At 37.7% G+C, this 20,432-nt stretch overlaps 1 protein-coding gene across 2 annotated transcripts in view; it reads left to right on the top strand.

The window, feature by feature from the left end:
• The window catches only part of ARHGAP15 (Rho GTPase activating protein 15), a 610,088-nt gene that overhangs the window by 370,795 nt on the left and 218,861 nt on the right, over positions 1-20,432 (top strand). For both annotated transcript variants that reach the window (XM_019455105.2, XM_053909137.1), the window contains one exon: positions 10,830-10,928. In XM_019455105.2, coding sequence (XP_019310650.1) covers positions 10,830-10,928 — 99 coding nt within the window. The remainder of the gene's footprint in view (positions 1-10,829; positions 10,929-20,432) is intronic.

Raw genomic sequence — 20,432 nt, 5'->3', positions numbered from 1 at the left:
TAGGTTCTTAGACTTCTCTTCTTTCTGCATTCTTCTCAGACTACAGGGTGTTATTCAAATATTCCAGGGCTGGAATATTCCAGTCCTGTGGCTTTAAGATCTCTCTATAAGTTTTCTAAACTTAAACTTCAGTCTGATGCTCCAGACTCTCAAGATTCTATCCTTGCATGTTCAGATGTCTATTTGTCATGTCCTGGGATGTCTGGTTAACATCTCACATTTATCTAGAACAACCCTTGATTCCTTGGTTCTGGCATGTTGTCCATCTCAGAAAATACCACTACCATTTGCCAGCTGGAGTCACCCTCACTTCTAGTCTCCTGCTTTGATCAGCAAATCTCAACTTAAAATATGTTCTAAAGTCAACTGCATTTAGTCACTCCCATTGTTACCAGCCTTCTCTAAGCACCATTGTCTCTCCCTGGAATATATCACCAACCCCCTAAGTATCCTCTGCTTCTTTTCTTGACCCTTTTTAATATAGTATCCATACAGCAAATGAAGGATCATTTAAAAACATAAGTCACTTCATGTCACCCCTATGCTCAATAATTGCCAACTACTTAGAATAAAACCATACTTAAAATATCTGATGACCTTCCTGTGACCTACTGGGTTCTACCTGCTTTGGCCCCCAGGCTACCTTTTCAGTTTCATCTGCAACCATACTTCCTGTTTGTAACCTCACTCTAGGCACATAGGCTTTCATGCTGCTCACCTACTGCACCCTGCTTACTCCATAGCCTTATACATTTGCTGCTCTTCTGAAGGCTCTCCTCACGTATTGGCATGTGCGCTCCTTCACTTCTTTTGACCTTTGCTCAATGCCACTGCCTCAGAAATGTCTTTGCTGACAGTGCCTCCTTGTAGCTATCTCCCTGCCTTACTTTATTTTCTCATAGCACCTATCACCATTCAATACTATCATACATGTATTATATATTAATGTATTTATATATACATTAATAATATATATTCAGGTGCTTAGACTGGACAAATATTGAAAACTCACTGCTCATTGTTCCATTTGAGTTAATAAACTCCTTGTTGAAGATACAAAGTTCTTCCTGGCTGGTGAACTCACCAAAATGCCCACTGCATTACTTGGACCAAAACTGAGTTGAGACTTATTTCCATGAGAGTTTAGGAGCTTATAAGAAGAGGCAAAAGGCTACTTCTTAGAAGCATTGTTTGGGGCTGAATATGAAGTCATGCAAGATGGGGACTACTGGAAGGCTGAAAATGGAAGAAAGAGAAAAAAAAAAATAGAAGCAGCTGGAGAAGAGCTCCACCATGCTATTTGGATGACAGTGGGCCTGTCCGTGAACTTCACCTTTGAGCTGCTTTTGTCAAAGGATGCTATTCCTGCATCCAACTGTCCAACTTTGATTGGAGGCTGCAGACAAGCCTACCCTTGTTTGGGGATATCTTCTCTATAGTCTGGGCAAATCTCTTGAGGCCAGTCTTTTCAGAGTAGACATTGTCATTATTATGTTAGCTTAATGAGCTGCACAAGGATGAATAAACATGTGGGGTAAAACTATACACAAAAGTGTATATATTTAGAATTTCTATTTATTTAGAATTCCAAACTACTTAAAAGTTAAAAAAGTATGCTTTTTTCCCTGTATTTGTCTCTTATGAGAAAAAAAATCACAAGTAAACAAGGCAATGAGAGAAATTTACTTCCCTTCCAGTGTATAAGAGAGATTCAACAGAGAATCTGCCTAATTTTTGTTATCTGTGTATCAAAAAACAGGAGCTTATATTTTTAATCAAAGCCCCGAGGCATTGGAAAATAACACAGTACCTTCTAAAGCATTTAATATAGATGAAATTTGGTAGTGTTTTAGCAGTAAACATATTTTTCAACATCTTAGTTCAAAGAGATAAGCCATCTGTAAATTATAGTACTTACTCAAATCACCCATTTCTCCAAAAATTATCAGTAAAGTTGTGGTAGAGTTATATGATGGGGCTCATATGGCAAGTATTTTAAAGGAGAAGAAGGAAAAGTAATAAGGTTGAAAGTGGAGAAAATATAAAAAGATAAAAGTAGAAACAGGATTCTTTGATAAGTAATCTGAAAGTTTTGGTTTAGAAACCTACTCTCAAAAAGAAAACCAAATGTTACTTGTAGTTTAAAATCAAAGGATGAATTCAGTTAAATTGCTGAAACTACCCATGTTGAGAATATTACTTTTGCCCTTCAGTATCCACTGCCCCTCCAGTATAGCAGCCTAGCAGCCAATTGGGAAATGAGGTTCCCATGTGTGTAGCATTCATGGGGTGGGGTGAGGAATATTTCAAGTGCATCCTACCTACTATGGAAGCCACTAGGACTATGTTTTTTTTTCCTATCCTAACCCCATTTTTTAACATAATCTCAACAAATTGGGTATCCTCTCTAAGAACTTCCCACCTTGAGCAATTGATGAATATAGGTCATTATGACCATGTTGGGGGAGGGGGGAGGATGGTCATGTAAACAGCATCCTGACCCAGCCCTCAAGATTGCTGTATTTTCTGTTTCTTATTTCATGAATCTCCTGTGGACCTTGGGTTTGAAACCTCTCCAAGACTCATTCTCCAACCTCCAGTAATTTCTTTGAGTAATTAATAAGTTACTTTGAGTTCCTAGTAAATTTTTTTAGTTTCCTCCCACTCTCATTCCTCAATATCATTTGAATAAATTCTTTGCTTAAGAAAGCCTCGGTGGGTTTCTTAAATTGCAGCCAAAACCCTTAACAAATATACCTCACAACCAAAATAGTTGTCTGATTTGAGGTGGGGGGGGGGGGGGTCTAAGCCGTTCAGTCTGTTACTGTTTTCTGTTCCCTTCTATGTTCTTCATGTATGTGTAGTTTTAGGTGCTTTGTTTTTCCTTTTTAAAATTTACTAGACTAGCTGCAACAGCCCTGTGTCCTGAAAGCAGAATAATCATTTTGAAAAGCATGTGGAGACTGTCTCCCTGGGTAAATGATGATAACACCGTCACATTATTTGAACATTTAACTGCCTCTATTGAGTAGTTTTCCTCATAGTTTTGATTCATTTGGAATCTAACTGACAGAGATCCCATTACTGGGTGTTCTTTCCATAATTTGTCAAAAAATATATAGCAGAGATGAGGCAGAATGAAGCTAATTTGTAATCTGGAAGACTTAACCTGGTTATGCTGACGAACTAACTGAATCGGTCAAAAGTTTGAGAGCTTAAAGATTGAAAACCACCATTCCCTAGTTAAACTCTAATTCATTATGTAAACAACATGATTTATAAGTGCAGTCATGTGGAAGGTCTATTTGTTTTTCTCACCAAAAGATGCTTTCAAGGAAAAATTGCTGAAAATGGATTTTCTCCAACCAATGTGTTGCCTGCCACCCCAGGTATAAGTGCTGAAGCAGTAGAAGGAAGACATAATGATCACACCAGCCAAGGCCATAGGCATTTGTGGAGCATTCCAAAAATATTGGCATCCCTTAGCAAGAGGTGTTTCCTAAATACAAAAAGTTGTTAAGAGAGGAAGAAAGGATTGCTAGTGAGCCCACAGATGGGAATGTAGGTAGGGAGTCGGGACCTCGGGGTTCTGTACTGTACCCTTTTTGGGAATACCATAAAGAAGGGGAAAACAGAAAGAAGCCTTAATGTTATGCCAGGACAACAGGCATGGAAGTTTAGGGGACAAAGCTAATTCATTAATGTTTACCGAGAAAACAGAATACTCTCTCTCTCTCTCCCTTCCCCTTTCCTTTCACCATTTTAAGATGTGGTTCAAACACATTCCTGTAATTCAATGGTCCTCCTTGGTGTATCAAACTCTGGACTGTATCAAATTTACAGAGGGATGGAGAGCCTACAACAGCCCTTAAATTTGGCATTGACATTTTAGCTAAATCTCTATGATTTATTTTCTTTAGGTAACACTTTTTACTTTGCAATGTCATTTTATGTGTATCATCATCTCCTCTAAGTTATATGATCTATCATTTCATGTTGAAGGCTAATGTTGCAGTCAAGATTCTTTTTACTCCAATTGGTAGAAACTTGTCCAAACTACAAAAGTAAGAATGGAATTTATTGAACTACTTAATTGAAAAGTCCAAGGGATAGCTTCAGGCATGATTGGATCTAGGAGCGCAAATGCTATCAAATCTTTACTTTCTCCCTTATTCAGCTTCTTTCCACTCTGTTGGCTTAATTCTCTAGTATGTCTTCCCAGAAGGTGGCAACACAACTTCTGGAAGCTCAGACTCATGTCCCAGTAGTTTATCAACTCCTGTAGAAATAAGGCTTCTTTCTCCCAGTAGCAATAGAAAAAGCCTTAGGATTTGCTCCACCAGATCCATTTGGGCCATGTGTTCATGTCTGAACCAATTGCTATGGTCAGGGAGATGAAATGCATGTTCATCCCTGGAGCTAGAGGTGGTGGAGTCAGTACCACTTAAGCCAAATGGTAACTAATATGAGAAAGGGATCATACCCAAAGGAAACCAGAGTGATCTTACCAGAGAATAAGAGAATAGTTCCAGCACCTATAAAACCAATAGACATCCACGATACTGTTCCTAACCAGTGCCATCTGTAACAGTGGATCTCATTGATCTATTTAGCCGAGACTGACCCTTTGTATTGTGAGTGTAAGCCCTCTCCTGAAACCTTCTGGCCAATGCTATGTTCATGTTCTAGTTAAGTTTATTTGGTTTCAGTAAGCAGAAGTTTACTCAAAAGTATTCAAATAAAATGGGAGTTATTGTCAAAACCAAGGTTACGTCATGGCACCCCATGGAAAGGATATATGATCTCTGGAGTTAGGCAACAGAAAGTGAGAAGCTAAGGTGTGTCTGCTTCATTTGCCTCTCTCTGCGAATTAGTTCCTGGACCCACTAACCCATTGCACATGTCCATCTCCCCAAATAGCTGCCCCTGGCACCCCGTGTCTAAATCTAGGCAGTCTTACTATTCAAATCCCTGGAACTCTCTACCTCAGTCTGTAGTATTCCACTTCTAATTCCACTCCTTCTTTTGAAGGAGAATCTCACTGGCATGGCTTGGGTTCTATGACAACCTTTCATTTAAGCAGCTTTACCATGGATGCTAAGTTCTTCTATTCCAAAGACATATCTTCTTGGATGAGTATAGCCAGTTGAAAGAGAGGCTAGAGTTAAGAAGACAATTTTTGGCTTTTCTGGTAACTAGTAAAAGCAAACATCTCCCTTCTGTCTAATTCAGTTCATCATATCTAGGCTCTTTTCTCACCAGGACACTATCAGCAATCAGGAGGGACAGTTTTTCAGTCAGGGGTTGCCTGCACTTGCTGGGACCACCCAGCAAGTGGCCGTGATGCACCTCCCCCACCTCCCACTTTCGAACAATCCAAAGTAGCCAGTAGCGCACCTCATCCCCTCCAGCACACCATGGCAATCAAAAACACCCTGGAGTTGAAATTTTCTCTTATCCACCCTAGCTCAAAATCCTTCCCAGGTCCCATCTTCCCTAATAATTAATGAATTGCCAACACTACGCTGACAGCAGAAGTCCATTTGTTGTTTTCACTTCCTCGCCTTCTCTTCAAACCTTGTCTGCAACCATCTGCTTTTCAACTCCCTTCTTCTACTAAAGCCATTTCTCTCATGGTCACCAGTAGCCTCTGAGTTACCAAAATCCAATGAGAACTTTTCACTTTTGTCTCCCGTCATTATTCTTCTGCATCTGAAATGCTTATCCCAACTCCTGAATACCCTCGGGGTTCTGCAGGTCAGTCTCCTTTAATCAAGCAAGAAACTTGGAAATCCTCTCTCTCTCTCTGGTGAGATGGCTCACCTTCTGCATCCAGTTAACAAATCCTACAAAAATCACCCCTTGGCTTCATTTTCTTCGGTCAGTTCTTACCTTTCGTCTTTCCTTAGAGCCTGATGTGTTGTTACTATGGACATAAGACACAATATTTAGGGGCCTCTGTTTCCTCTCCCATAAAATAAGGTTAATAGTATCTACCACCAAAGGGTTGACGACTAGTGTAAAGATTTAATAAGGTTAGAATATATAAAGTGCTTTGAACCATGCCTGGCTTAGTGTAAGTGTTCGACAAAGCCTCACTGTTATTACTACACACCCTTGCAATAGCACCAATCACATGATATTGAAAATGTTTGTGAGCACTGTCCACCACCACCACCCCAGACTGTAGGAGATTGTGCTTCAGGCATCACTGCACAGTGATGGAGCTGGAGCACAGTGCCCGGCCTATAGTGGGCATGTGATAAACAGTCACCAAGTGGATGAATCAGATTTTGTATTCTTCACAATATCCAGCAAATGACAGGTGCTCATGAAATAGTCGCTGATTTGAATTTGATAGAATGGAATTGATCTGGAGAGAATACAGAGTAAACAGTGCCATAACATTAGGTAAAGTATAATGAGTTAATTTAAGGGGAGGGGCGTCTGGGTGGCTCAGTCGGTTAAGCATTAGACTTTGGATCAGGTCATGATCTCACGGTCCGTGAGTTCGAGCCCCGCGTCGGGCTCTGTGCTGACAGCTGGGAGTCTGGAGCCTGCTTCAGATTCTGTGGGTCTGTCTCTCTGCCCTTCCCCTGCGCTCCTCTCTCTCAAAAATAAAAAAACCTTTTTTTTTTTAAAATTAAGGTGAGAGAAATGAGAAATTTCCTTTGAGACTCCTCCTTAAGGTGCAATCTAAACTGATGCATAATTCCACATTCCTAACAAATTCAGAATTTTTCCCCTATTTATTTGCTCCTCCATTTCAATTTCCATGTCCTGTCAATTCTCTTTGCTTTCATTCTCATAGCATAGCTTAAGTTACCAACAACCTGGACTCCTGGTATCATCTTTATCAGTAAGCTATTGCTGCATAACAAAGAAACACAAAATCTCAGTGACAAACAACCAGAAGCATTTATTTTTGATATGTCTGTGGGTCAAGTAGCCTGGGGCAAACTTGACTGGACAGCTCTACCCTAAGCTGCAGGTCTGACTAGACTTATCTCCCAACTGAGCATTGGCCACAGATCTGTGCCTTATGTATTAATTCTGGAGGCCAGACTGAAAGGGCAACAGCTACCCAGGGAAGCTTTTGTCTTGGCAATAGCAGAAAAACAGGCAGGTGAGTAGAAATGTGTAATGCCTCTTAAGGCCTCCATCTGGAACTGACACACAGTCATTTTTACTCACCCTGCATTGTCCAAAGCAAGTCTATAGCCAAGCCCAACATCAGTGAAACGGCACAAGTCAGTATTCTCCACTCTAGTGAGTTTTACCACACAGTCACATGGCAAAAGAGGTGAACGTATAAATCTAATTCAGAGAAGAGAAGAATTGTGAACAATGATTAAATTCACCACACTTCTATCCTCATTCTGGTCTTCATAACACCTTCCTAGGCAATCACATTAGCCTCTTAGCTGATCTCCTTGTGTTCAGTCTTCTTCACAACAAGTGCCTCCATTTGGTCATGAATGTTTTGGCTGTAGGAGATAGAATCCCCAGTTTAAAATGACTTATATTACATCACATAATAAGAAGTCTAGAAAAAATGTTCTAGGTTTAGAACATCAACAATGTCATTGAAGTCTCAGGTTTTTTGTAACCTTTTTAAAAATCCTGTTAGCCTTTGTCTACAGCTTGTTGCCTCGTGGTGATAAGATTGCTTCAGTGGCTCCAAGCATCACATGATTGCACAGTGATGTTCAAAGCAGGAAGGAAAAAGAAAAAGTGCCTTAATACACCCCTCTCCTTTTATCTGACAAAAAAAAAAATCTCTTGTAGTTTCCCAAGTCATTTCCTCTTACATTTTGCTGATCAGAGCTCTCTAACCACCAAGAGTTGCAAGGAAGGCAGAAGCCAATAGGGAACATTTTCAGGCTCTGTCTTATGAATGGATCTAAAAACAAGAAAGAAGTTGGTGAAAGAATAGTGTATGTATAAGAAATCATTGGTATCTGCACAAGTCAAATAATTTAACCTACCTGACTTAATATTTAAGACTTCATAACACCATATTCATCTTCTTTTAAAGCTTAATACATCAAAATTTCTCTAAGAAAGAGTGAATATTTCCCTCAGCACATCTCATTCTTCCTGTCATTGTTCCCATCACTGATGTGTTTGTATACCTTTCTTCCATCTTCCCTCAATGGCCTTTTATCCCCACTCTTACCTCTTCAAGTAAGTCTTCCTTTTACTTAAGGATTAAGTTCTTCTCTGGTAAGTCTTTCATGGGCACTGAGGTTGCCCTGATGTCCCGCCACATGCTCAATAAATATTTGTGAAATAGATTTGAATCATAATTTCCATTAGAGGGTTTTGGATTTTGTAGCAATTCTTCTTGACTATAATCTCTAGCCAACTTAAATTATTCCATTGGAAGTTTTGGTTTATTTTTCTTAAATAGTATTTTATGTCATTTTGTCTTATGGCAGTAGCTTACTGTTTTTGAACAAACCTTTGTTATTGACCGAGTATTCAAAGCAAATACCCATGATTATTTCCAACTTGTCTACACTATGTTGATATTTTTGGGCGTATCATGTTTCTGTCTCTTGGGTGAAAATTGTGCATTTTCATATTGAAATATATTGTCACTTTAGACGTAGTTACTTCCCTCCTTGCTGGGTTGTTCTTAATTTAAGCCATCACCTTTTCTAAGTAATGGGTGAAAATCATGCCTTCCATGAAGTCTCACCACATTTCATTCTGACTACCCCTTTGTAATATTTCACTTACCATTCTGTTATGCTGTGTTTTATTTTCCTCCCCACTTCTACTACAAAGATTTTTTTGAAATGTATCAACGACCTCCACTGCTGATTAAGACAATGTCTTGCAGTCCATCATTTAATAAATGTTTGTTGAACTTCTAGTATATGCCAAACGTTGTCTAGTCACTAGAGACCCAGTAAGAAAGGAAATAGATGTAATCTAGGCATGTCTGGGTGGCTCAGTTGGTAAAATGTCCAACTCTTGATTTCATGATTTCACAGTTGTGAGATAGAGCCCTCTTGGGGCTCCATGCTGGGTGAGATTTTCTCTCTCCCTATCCCTTTGCCCCTCCCCCACTTATGCATGTGCCAAAAAAAAAAAAAAAAAAAAGAAAGAAAGAAAGAAAGAAAAGAAAAGAAATAAATAAATAGGTATAGTCTTTACTTTTCTGGGTTTTGCATTCTAAGTAGGAGAAACAACTAACCCATAAACACATCAATCTAATATGCCAGGTGGAGGTAAGTGCTCTAAGGAAAGTAAAACAGGGAAGTATCATGGCAAGATCCTATTGCAGTGAGGCAGTGAAAAAAAAAAAGTGGGTAGGAAAGGCTACAAAAAACCCCTAATGCAATGGAGTTTCATGCAGGGGTCATAATAAGTACAAAGTCCCTGAGGCAGAACTTTGCTTGGCATGGACAAACATCAGCAATGTGGACAGAGTGGCTGCAGGCAAGTGATGAGGGAGAGAGAGGAGAAAGGACACAAATGAAATCAATTAATGGGTGGGAGGGCAGGTCACGTATTGGCTTGGAAGCTGCAGTAGGGAATTGGAGTTCATTTTGAGCAAGGTAGGAAGCCCTTGAACCTACTAAATATTTGTTTCGTTATGAGTAATAATCATCTATACTGTTTAAAAAAAAACCTGGAAATGGATGGTGGTGATGATTACACAAGAATGTACGTGTGCTTAATGCCACTGAACTGTACATGTAAAAATGGTTACGGGGGGAATTTTACATTATGTATATTTTACTACAATGAAAAATATCTATGAGCGAATTCTGTGGCCAGAATCTGAGCTGAGCACTGGTGACTATATGAACTCATAGGTGATGTAAACACTCAGAATCTGCTTTGAGAAAATACATCCCGTATATTATAAATGTAAATACACGATGCAAGGTAGTATAAATCATGCTCCAAATGAGAAGACTAGGCTAGGGTTTCAGAGTGTGTTCTCAGAAGCATCAGTCTGGAGAGATGCCCTTTGAAACAAAAGGAGCTTACTCAAATAAATTGGGGAAATAGCGCATCCTCCAGCCCCCTGTGGAGATTCCCAGGGCACGTTGGCATATCACAGGCTGCAAATACACATGAAAGAAACTTGTTTAACTTTGTTTAATCCAACATTGCTAAACCATTTTGATCACAGGCTTCTCCCCCCTCCCGCCCCTAAATTGCCTATTAACATCCGGAAGAAATGGTATTCCAAAGAACCTATGTCAAAGGAAACACAAAGCTGAGATAGGAAGAAAAGAATTTGTGGAGAAAGTGTGGTCGGAGTTGAGCTAGAAAGGAAAGGGATACTTAGATTAGAGAAGAGGAAGGGCATTCAAGGCAGGAGAGATGTTAAGAAATTCGCTTCAAAGTAAATCTCCTGGAACTTGCGTCTTCAAATATCATTGACCCACAGAACGAATCTTTCAAAATACTGATAAAATTATAATTTTGGTGATCATTGATAAATTTCTTCTAAAACAGTCAAGACACCAAATCATTAAGATTAATTATTTTGTAGAAGTTTTCTTAATTCCTTGTCATTATTTTATAAACAACAAAGTTATGCCCAGAGAGACTATAACTTACTCTGTCATCCCTGCCTAATCGATGGCAGAGTGTTAATTTTCTTTCTCTGGGGCCAGTCTTGTTCCATGAAGGAGGGAGTTATGGTCTTTGTATCTCTGCAATAGACCCTTTGGAATTAAAGCAAAAAATCGATTCCTATGCAAGACACAGATTTCAGCATGCAGTGGGTATGGAAACAGAATCAAATTAAAGAACAACGCAATCTTGGATTTTAATGAAGCTCATCTTTGTTTCTTTTGCAGATCAAATTTTTGGCTCTCATCTGCACACAGTGTGTGAACGTGAAAATTCCACAGTTCCACGGTTTGTAAAGCAATGCATTGAAGCTGTCGAAAAAAGAGGTGGGTAACTGAATATGTAGTAATTTCCCCCATTAGCGTACCCTCTAAACAACCAATGCTCAAGTTAACAGCGCCACTTGATTTGTCTGGGAAGCCATGCAATTAAAACTTGACTTTTGTTAATCGGTTAAGAGGATCAAGTTTCTTATTAACTTCAGTTTGTTTTTACAATAGGGACATCAGTAATTCCCACTAATGTTCTCTTTTTTTAATATTTTGTCTGTCTGACATGTTGTTGATTCAATTGCTAACTTCTTGTTTTCCAGCCAGTGATAAAACATTCATAAAATATCAGCACTCACAGTGTTAGAACCCTCCTAACATTCATGCTGGTAGATGTTGTGCCAGAACAATTTTTGGTAAGCCCCCAACATTACCCAAGTGAAGCAAATAGCATTCCTACTTGCAAACAGTGATATCCCATCTTCTGTGTGTTTCTGTTCAATATAGAATATGGCTAACTGGTTTTCCTGGAACAATTAACAGATGCACCTCCAGTGTTAAGATGACCTTTGGTTCCTATATTTCAACATTCTGTTTTTCATCTGAAATTATTTCATCTTACCAAAGGGAACAAAACAAAACCCAATTGACTCATCATTTCTATGCTGGTCTATCTGTGGGGTGTTTTTCCTTCAGACTATGACTTCATTCATTCAAGGTCATTTTCCCTGGAAGATACATACAGTAGATGCAGAATCTCAAAAAAATATATTGTATAAAAATGTGAAGCTTCATCACCATCTGTTACAAGTTTACAACATATTCCCAGGATCTAGGGGGATATATATCATGTAAAAGATAGAGGTGTTTTCAGAAAAAGAAATGGTGAACCTATTCCCATTTTCAGCTCCCAGTCTCTTAAAACAATAGAACCAAGGGGAAAAAATCTTTACCAAGTTATCTACTAGGAAAAAGCCATTTTAATTCTCTCAGTGTTACCTGGCTTTATTATAGAGGCATAATAAAAATGGTCTGCAATTTCCAACTCCTGGAAATTCATACTTTAATTATACTGTAAGGACAGCCTTGGGATCCTATTATTCCCATATCAGTAGGGAATGAGAGAATAACAAGAAGGGGACGAGTGGGTAGGGAAGGTAGATAAAGAGAGTGGCTTTGGGGGAAAGCGTATCAACACATCAGAGAGAAGAGCTGAGAGCTCACAGAGAGTAGAAAACAGTAAAAGCAGAATGAACACAAGGAGAGGTATCTGTGAGGAATGGAGTCAATTGGAGTTTAGAGAGAAATGTGTTTTTATTGCATGTTGCAATCTCATTTAATTTTATAAGTTCATAATTTAGGAATAAATATTATTTAATAAGTACTTAAAGCCAAAATGGATCACTGAGAAAGTTATAATGTTATTATTGCCAATAGCTAAATTATCATTATTTTCAGGAGATCTTCATCCACTTATAAATACTCAAGCCTGACGGTGTGAGCACTATTATATTAGAGCAAATATCCAAATAGGACTTTGGGGGGAGCTATACTTAAAAAGACATGTGCACATATAAAAAAAGGGGGGGCTCTGTACCTCTTTGTGTATGTACATACCCTAGGCAAAATGAAAACTCTGCTAGATATAGTCCTGTGGTATGCAGATACCATAATATTGTAGTGTTGAAAATATCTATAAATAGAAACTGTATCTTTTGTTCATAGCATTTGTTGGTGATTTTTAATAAAATAAGAATGTTTTTGCTGACAGCAGCAATCATATCTAGCATTATATTTCATTGTCCCAATGTTTACTCTTAAAATGAATTTGTCGATCCAGCACTAAACAGGCACTAATCACACATATGATTATTAAAATAAATCCTAAGCATTTTAATGAAACTCAACGACTTTACAATTCCACAAAGCAACTGATAATTCAAAGCACTTTGGCAGCATCAGCTTAAAGGAACTCTATGGAAATGTTCAATAAAAACTCAGAGGCACAAGATAAACCTCTCACATCATTGCAAGATTTACAAATGTGTACTTTTGATTATATTTTTCTATGATCATTTTGTTGGATTAATATTCTTACATTTATACGCCAATTCTATTTACTCAAAGTGTTGTTTTTACTAAATTCTGGCAGAGAGCACCTTAGGACAGAAATAATTTATGTGAATCTAAGTCCAATGTTTATGCAGGCTTCTGATGACATTTTATGCTGGGGTTGGTATTAGGAAGTAGCATATAAAGGTGCCAAGTCTCTCGGCACGGCTGGGACTCAGCATATCTAGAGCCCTCCTTCTAATGGCCAGATCCTCTTCCAGCCAAGATACTCAACTGCAGAGTCATGGGAAATGCTCATGGACCAGTTATGGGAAAGGCACATTTAATGAGAATTGTGTGTCTACTTTCACACTCTGGGGGAAATGTCCTCAAAAAAACCCATCATAGCATACATGGGCTATAATAAAATGATGTGTTTCCTTTCTCTCTTTTTCTCTTAAGATTTTTGCCCCTGCTTTTACAAAAAAACCTCATCCTTAAATTGTAGCTATATTTTTAAATGTTTATTTATTTTGAGAGAAACAGAGAGAGAGAGAGAGAGAGAGAGAGAGCAAGGAGGTGAGGAGAGAGAGAGAGAGAGAGAGAGAGAGAGAGAATTCCAAGCAGGCTCCATGCTCAGCACAGAGCCAGACGTGGGGCTTGATCCCGTGACCATGAGATCATGACCTGAGCTAAAACAAAGAGTTAGATGCTTAACTGACTGAGCCACCCAGGCACCTCAATAGCTCTCCTTTTCTAAATGCTCTTACATGCTTGATTTTGAATAAAACAGTATCAGGGAGGCAGATCTCACCATTGATTGACTGACTGACTGACTGATTCATTCATTCATTCATTCATTCAGTTATTTGTCTCACTTGCTTGCAATTGACAGAACCGAATTGCTCATGCTCCCGTTGTCTCCACAGGGAAATTCTGTGCAGTGCTTGGCACAGATGCATTCTTTAATCAACCCTGGTAAAGTGATATTAGTCACATTTTAAATTTTGCATGCCTAGAAGAAAATCTATTAGTGAGCCAAATGTAAACCAATTTAGCGAATAACTTATTTAGTGTGCTTCCTTATCTTGATTTGGTTTCCTTTATTCCCCTAAACCACCAGGCCATTCTCCCCCTCACCAACTATTATAACCAGATTAAAGTTATTTCTGTGGTTTCTGACATTGTCTGCTCAGCCTAGAGAACATGCACAAAACTTGGAGGGAACTTGTAAAGGAGCATGTTAGCCTTTAAAGCTCCTCCAAGTCGTTCATTCACACTTGTGTCGCCTTTACCGTTGTAGACCATGTACTAGGAAACCTTGGTTTGCGAGCATAATTCATTCCAGAAACAGGCTTGTAATCCAAAGCACTCGTATATCAAAGCAAATTTCAAGAACCATTGGCTCAGTTGTGATCATGTGACATTCGGAGTCACATACTACTTGTATTGCAAGACATCGCTCATTTATCCAGTGAAAATGTATTAGAAATGTTTGCTCGTCTTGCGGAACACTTGCAGAATAAGTTACTCACAATCCAAGGTTTTACTGTATATGAGTATCATAAGTATCCAAAGACAAACTCAGTTTATATCTCTTCTTCCAAAGCAGTTTCTGTGAAAATATTGAATCATTGTTCAGCTAACGCTCAACACATATGATAAGGTGACCCAAAGCATGAGATCCTCTGATACTTTTCTTTGATGTCTGGGGGAACAAGCATGCAGAGGGAGGCATTGGACATACAGGTTGTATGTAGATCTAAGCAGCGAGAAGTCTATTTTTGCACTGCTTTATAGAAATTTTGTGTTGTTTAGGATGACCCCAAAATGTACAGAGATTGCTTACTTACAAGTAGGGTTATACCTGTATTTCTCGGAAGACAAGTGCTTAGGAGATGTGACTTAAACAATGTAGTCTAAACTGGTGTAATTAGTATTAAGACCATGACCTATCATTCTTTTTACGTAAAGTATGTAGCTAGCAGACTGCTAAGTGCATTACAGGGAAAGAACCCCACACAGTACCTGACACATTGTAGGCATTCAGTAAATGTTGTTTGAATGATGTAACAAATGTCAAGTGTTTATTGTATTCCGGCAACAAGTAGCTATTTACTGCCTACCCCTGTGTCATCTTCCATGCTACCAGTTGAGCATATAGAGGAGATATACTTTAAGCAAAAAGACCTGAGTACCAAACTGTGGTGAGTGTTATGAAAGAATAGAACAGATACTAGAAGAGAAAAATAAGCATTACAATATTCTTTTAAGGTAAGGGGAGTTTGTCTGCTTAAAAATCACATAATAGGGAGTGGGGATAAAGGGGAGATATTGGTGAAAGGGCACAAAATTGCAGTTATCTGGGATGAATGAATCTAGATATCTAATGGATAGGCATGATGACTACAGTTAACAACGGATTAGATACTGGAAATATGCTAAGACAGAAGATTGCAGGCATTCTCACCACACACACACAAATTAGTAGATATGGGAGGAGAGGATATGTTAACTTAGTTTGTAGTAATCGTGTCAAATCATCAGGTACACCTTAAATATATACAATGTATTAAATGTATTATTAAATACTAATTAATATTAAATATGTTTAAATGACACAATAAACCCTGAATAATAAACACACATTTGTCTGGCTTTAGCCTTCCGCTAAGAGCAGAAGTTTAATTTCTTATTTCCCAGGTTATTTTCTTGATGTGTCATGGCAATGCAATATAAGGAGTCACTTCATGTGACCAACCCAAAAGACATGCCTCAATGCTAAGCTGGTACTTTTTGCACCTGACAATACCAAACTTTACCAAAGACTTCTTTGTATATAATAATGGATAATGGAAAGGCGTATTTCTCTTGTAAATATATTTTTATATGTCCAACGTATTTTTGTTTGTAAGGGAATAGGACTGTTGGATTAATTATCCAAATTAATTCTGTTTGGATAGGCATTCATCCTTTGGAATATGGTTTAACAACACATTCTTCCTCCATAAGTCTTACTTCTAATCACTATGCCCTCAAACTATTTAACAGCATTGAAATGACACTTACAGATCTGTTGCAAACAATGTGAATGCCCTTAACACAACTGAACTATACATTTAAAAATGGCTCAGATGGTAAACTTTATATTATATGTGGTATTTTAACCACTATTAAAAATAAACGATACCAGGTCTTTCAAATTGGACAATTCCAGCTATATGCTACTTTGCAGAATGTCTCAGCAGAAGCTAATCAACAAGTTTGTCCTCTTTTTGCTGGAACACAAAATACTATGACAAGAATGATACACAAAGTTACATTTTTGACTTGGTGCCTAAAAGCCACCCTGGGATCCATAACCTTGCTTTAAAGATTTAAGAAAGACCTTTAGTCTACTTCTGAGAAGGTCCTTAGCCTCAAAAACTTTATCTCTCAACTTGACTTCTTAGCAGCTGTTATATTTTTTTTGCTGTCGTTTGTTTGACAGGATCCAGTTATAGGTTCCGATGTCTGTTTAAAGAAACAAGGAGGCTGTTGGCTTTAAAATTCCCTCATTGCTTGTGTGATCAGCATTTTCCCAGGCTTTTCTACATAGTTTGCCAAGCAAAGGGACTGACCTTTTGTAGCAAACACTTTTTCATTTCAAAATGCTCACTTTGATTTTTGTCCCATTTTATGCTCATTCCAAACTGTTTACAACCCACTAAAAATGACTGTGAATTATATGTTTGTGTAATGGATTCCTTTTGTGGTCGGAGTGGAATGTTTACTTTGAACAATTAGTTATCTTTGGGTAGATTATAGCAACTTGGAAAAAGAATAGCTAAAATTATTATTATACCTTAACTATTTCTTTTTGGTAATTCCTGTGCTATTACATGAAGTTTGAGAGAAGGTCACATTAACAAGCCATTGGCATTATAAATGAAATATATTTTTCCAATGTGGGAATATTTGGACATATTTGCTAATATTATAAGAAGACATAGCTAGATACCTACTCAGGGATATCCTTTTCTGAGTCATAAAAATTCAGAACATGGAATATATATAGATACATGGATATTTACTATATATATGTTGCATTTGCATATTAGGTAAGCCATGCACCTATTGTATTTATCTACAGATAACAGACATGATTGTGGTATCACGATTATGCTAAGACATACCAAGCATTATAATTGTTACTATAGTTTTTCTGATACTCGAGTCACTGCACCAGTCTGCCTCTTGAGATCCTAGCAAGTGTTCGCTTGCAAAATAAAACTTAACATAGTCTTTTCCCAATGCCTGAGAATCCAGGCCGCTAAAGTACAGATCAAATTGCCTTCACTAGACAAGCTCTGCTCCCAGTTCTGCTAATTTTGTACTGTTCATTCTTTCCCACTTTGGGATAATCTATTATAGTTGGATCCAGGCACGCACGAAAGGCTGATACTTCCATGAGGAATGTGCAATTTGTACTGTTTAGTTTGTGACGAGATTCTTGAAAACTTTTATGATTCTATCTTGTTCCAGAGAGACTTCTGCTTGCTCGTTTTATAAGCAGTGAGTGAAAAAAAGAATAACAAAAACAAAACAAACTGATAAAAATTACATGCTCAAAAAAAAAAAAAAAATCAAGAGTTTAAGATAAGCACTTTTCTTTTTCCCCAGAGAATATTTGTGGACTGAAGAAAAATGTTTCTGAGGGCACTGACCTATGTGTTGGTCGGTTGTTGTTTTTTTTTTTTTTTGTAAGTGCTTGCTTTTTATGCCTAAAGTTAGGCATCCACATGCAATTACAAAAGAGCTGATCCCCCAAAAAAGCTCCATGAAAGTTTGCAGCAAATTTTCCTTAGGTTTCACTTCTAAGTTGAAATTAAGTCCAGTTTCGTGTTTTTGTGTTTTGTGTTTTGCTTTGTTTTGTTTTGTTTTAGTGCAACCCAAAGACAGCCACCTTCCTGACAGCTATAGTGTTGTGCTAGGTCCAAGTTGGAATTGGCTCTTTAGGGTAGTCATGCTGGGGCCTCTGTGTCTGTAAGAAAGCCACATTCAGGGCTAGAGGGGAAGACAAAATCAAAAGAGAGTAAACAGGAAACAGGCAGCAAGAGTACAAAAGAGAAACTGGAAAAGACAACCGAAAGAAATCAGAGATGACAAGGTGGAAAGAAAAAAGCTGCATTTTGCAATTAAGAAAACAAATGTGGATAAAAGGGCAATCTTGTGAGGTCTAGTAATGAAGAGAAGACAGTTATTGAAGCAATTACCAAGTCTACCATAGTTACCTGATACCTGCTTTTTTGTTCCAGAGAAATTTATTCCCACTCAAGAAAATGCTTGTTAAGTTAAATCTTGCTGTGAATGGCAAGCTTACATGGAATGTTCACAAATTCTGTGTGTACACATGGTTAGGAATTAATTCACCGTACTGATTAGTGATATTTAGTGGAGTTTATCCACATCTAGCAATATATCTGTAGACTTGCTATAGACTTATAGCAAGACTATAGACTTATAATAAGTCTAAGCAATAGTCTTATTATCAAAAAGAGAGCCTAAACGTAACAGAAGTTAATGGAGGAACAAGTGTGCAGTTCAATACCCAGAAAGGGTATCTAATGTATCCAGCAATGTGGCTCTGGTCAGATCAGTCAGTGGATATTCCCACACTTTTGCATCCAGAATGCATGAGAATAAATAATGTCTCTTCCCAGATAAAGCCTGAGTCTAATTTCCAACCTCCACTCCCACATCCACCCCCATGCTAAAGTTTGGGTTCTTACCATACTTTTCCCTTCGAGTCAGTTGGAAGGAAATAGAGCCAAACGTAATACCCTAGGAAATTAGTCTCTTATTGTGTGAATGGAGGATTTAAATAATGCAACACCTCCTCATGTCAAGATGTAATACTCTAAAATATCCTATAATGGTGTCATTTGTAGGATGAGAGTTCTGGGTCTGGGAGTTTTTCTATTATAAGCCCCCATATTCAGAAGTTAATAGTTCAACCATAAAAATAATCTTGGCTGAAAGTTGGCAGGATGTTTTAGCCTGGAAGCAAATGTTTACAAAATTTGAAAAAAAAATCACATGCATTTGGAAAGCTTTCAGGTTTTCAATAAAAAGGCGCAAAAAAAAAAAAAAAATAAGGCAGACAGAGATTTTCAAATATTTGTTGCCCTGGGATTCAAACATGGATTTGTAGTTTTTAAATAGAATTTTTAAAAATTCTTGTTGCATAATGTGAAACAACTGATTAAAAAAATAAATTATCAAAACTCTCACGGCGTGTGCCACTTCATTTTGTGAGACGATCTGTTGTTTATTGGTTGAACAAGAATCTATACATTCTATTTTTTACAAACATTTCCCTACAGCTTAAAAAATTATGATAATTAAGAAATCTTAAATTAATTCCGGAAGCTATGAATGAGACCAAAATGCTATATTATACTCTTTTATGGATTTCCTAATAAATAATGTTCCTTTTAAAATGTCTAGAAAAGAATTTCCTTTTCCAAGGAATTTTCACACTTTCAAATGAAGTGTGTCCAACTTAAGCATTAATCATTGATCTACATATTTAGTGAAAAAGGCATGTGGATTTCAGAAGTAGTTGCATGGGTCTATATAATCGAACTGGCATATTTTCCTCTTTGAGTATTTTGGAGTAATTTACCCATCCCCTGAAAAGATTCATGTCTTAGAGATTCTTCTAAATTCTGTGAAAAGTTATCTAAAAGTCTAATAGGCTGTGGAATTAGAAGTGTTTTTCTTGGGTTCAAGTAATCTTTGCCTTACCAGTTTTATACCTTTTTGCAGAATTTTATACTTTTCAAGTAACCTCCTACTTTCAGTTCAGAAAAAAGTTGGGGGGGGGGGGCAAGACACTTTGAGAGGAAAACTGTGCAAAACCAAAATAACTCTAAAATGATACTGCTGGAAGAGTTCTTGAGCTTATAGTAGACTGTAGACAAGATGTAAAATCACAGCGTTTTTAAGGAAATAAGAATGTCCTGAGATTTAGAGTGAAAGCGTAACCTATAGAAGAAAAAAATATTTAAAATATTACCTTCAGTGCATTGTCTGCTACTTGAGATAGAGAGTGTGGATTTATTTTTAACTCTTCACAGTGCCTGACACATAATTGGTTCTCAATAAATGATGAATGAATGGATTAATTATCTTCAACATTGCTTAAATCTTTATGGAACGTTGCACAGCATTGCTTCACCTGCCTGTGGTTGAAACTTAGATGATCAATGAACAACAATGGTTGATTGAAGGCAGCTGTATGATTTGCATGGCTTCCAAATCTGCTTCTTAAACATGTAAACCATTCTGATAGTAGTATATTATGTTGTTCTAAATGATATTCTTCTCCATATGTACCCACCTATGCGAAACATTTGAAGGTATGTTTCCTTAAAGATTTTATGCTCATCAGTTTTGGGATACTCCATTTAAGTGCACCATGCAGGAGCTAATGGAATACCCATTCTCTACTCATTTTCATCAGAG

Source organism: Panthera pardus, unplaced genomic scaffold (genome assembly GCF_024362965.1).
Source record: "Panthera pardus isolate Hobbes unplaced genomic scaffold, ASM2436296v1 HiC_scaffold_10, whole genome shotgun sequence".
NCBI lineage: Eukaryota > Metazoa > Chordata > Mammalia > Carnivora > Felidae > Panthera > Panthera pardus.
This window is presented reverse-complemented; position numbering and strand designations above follow the sequence as displayed.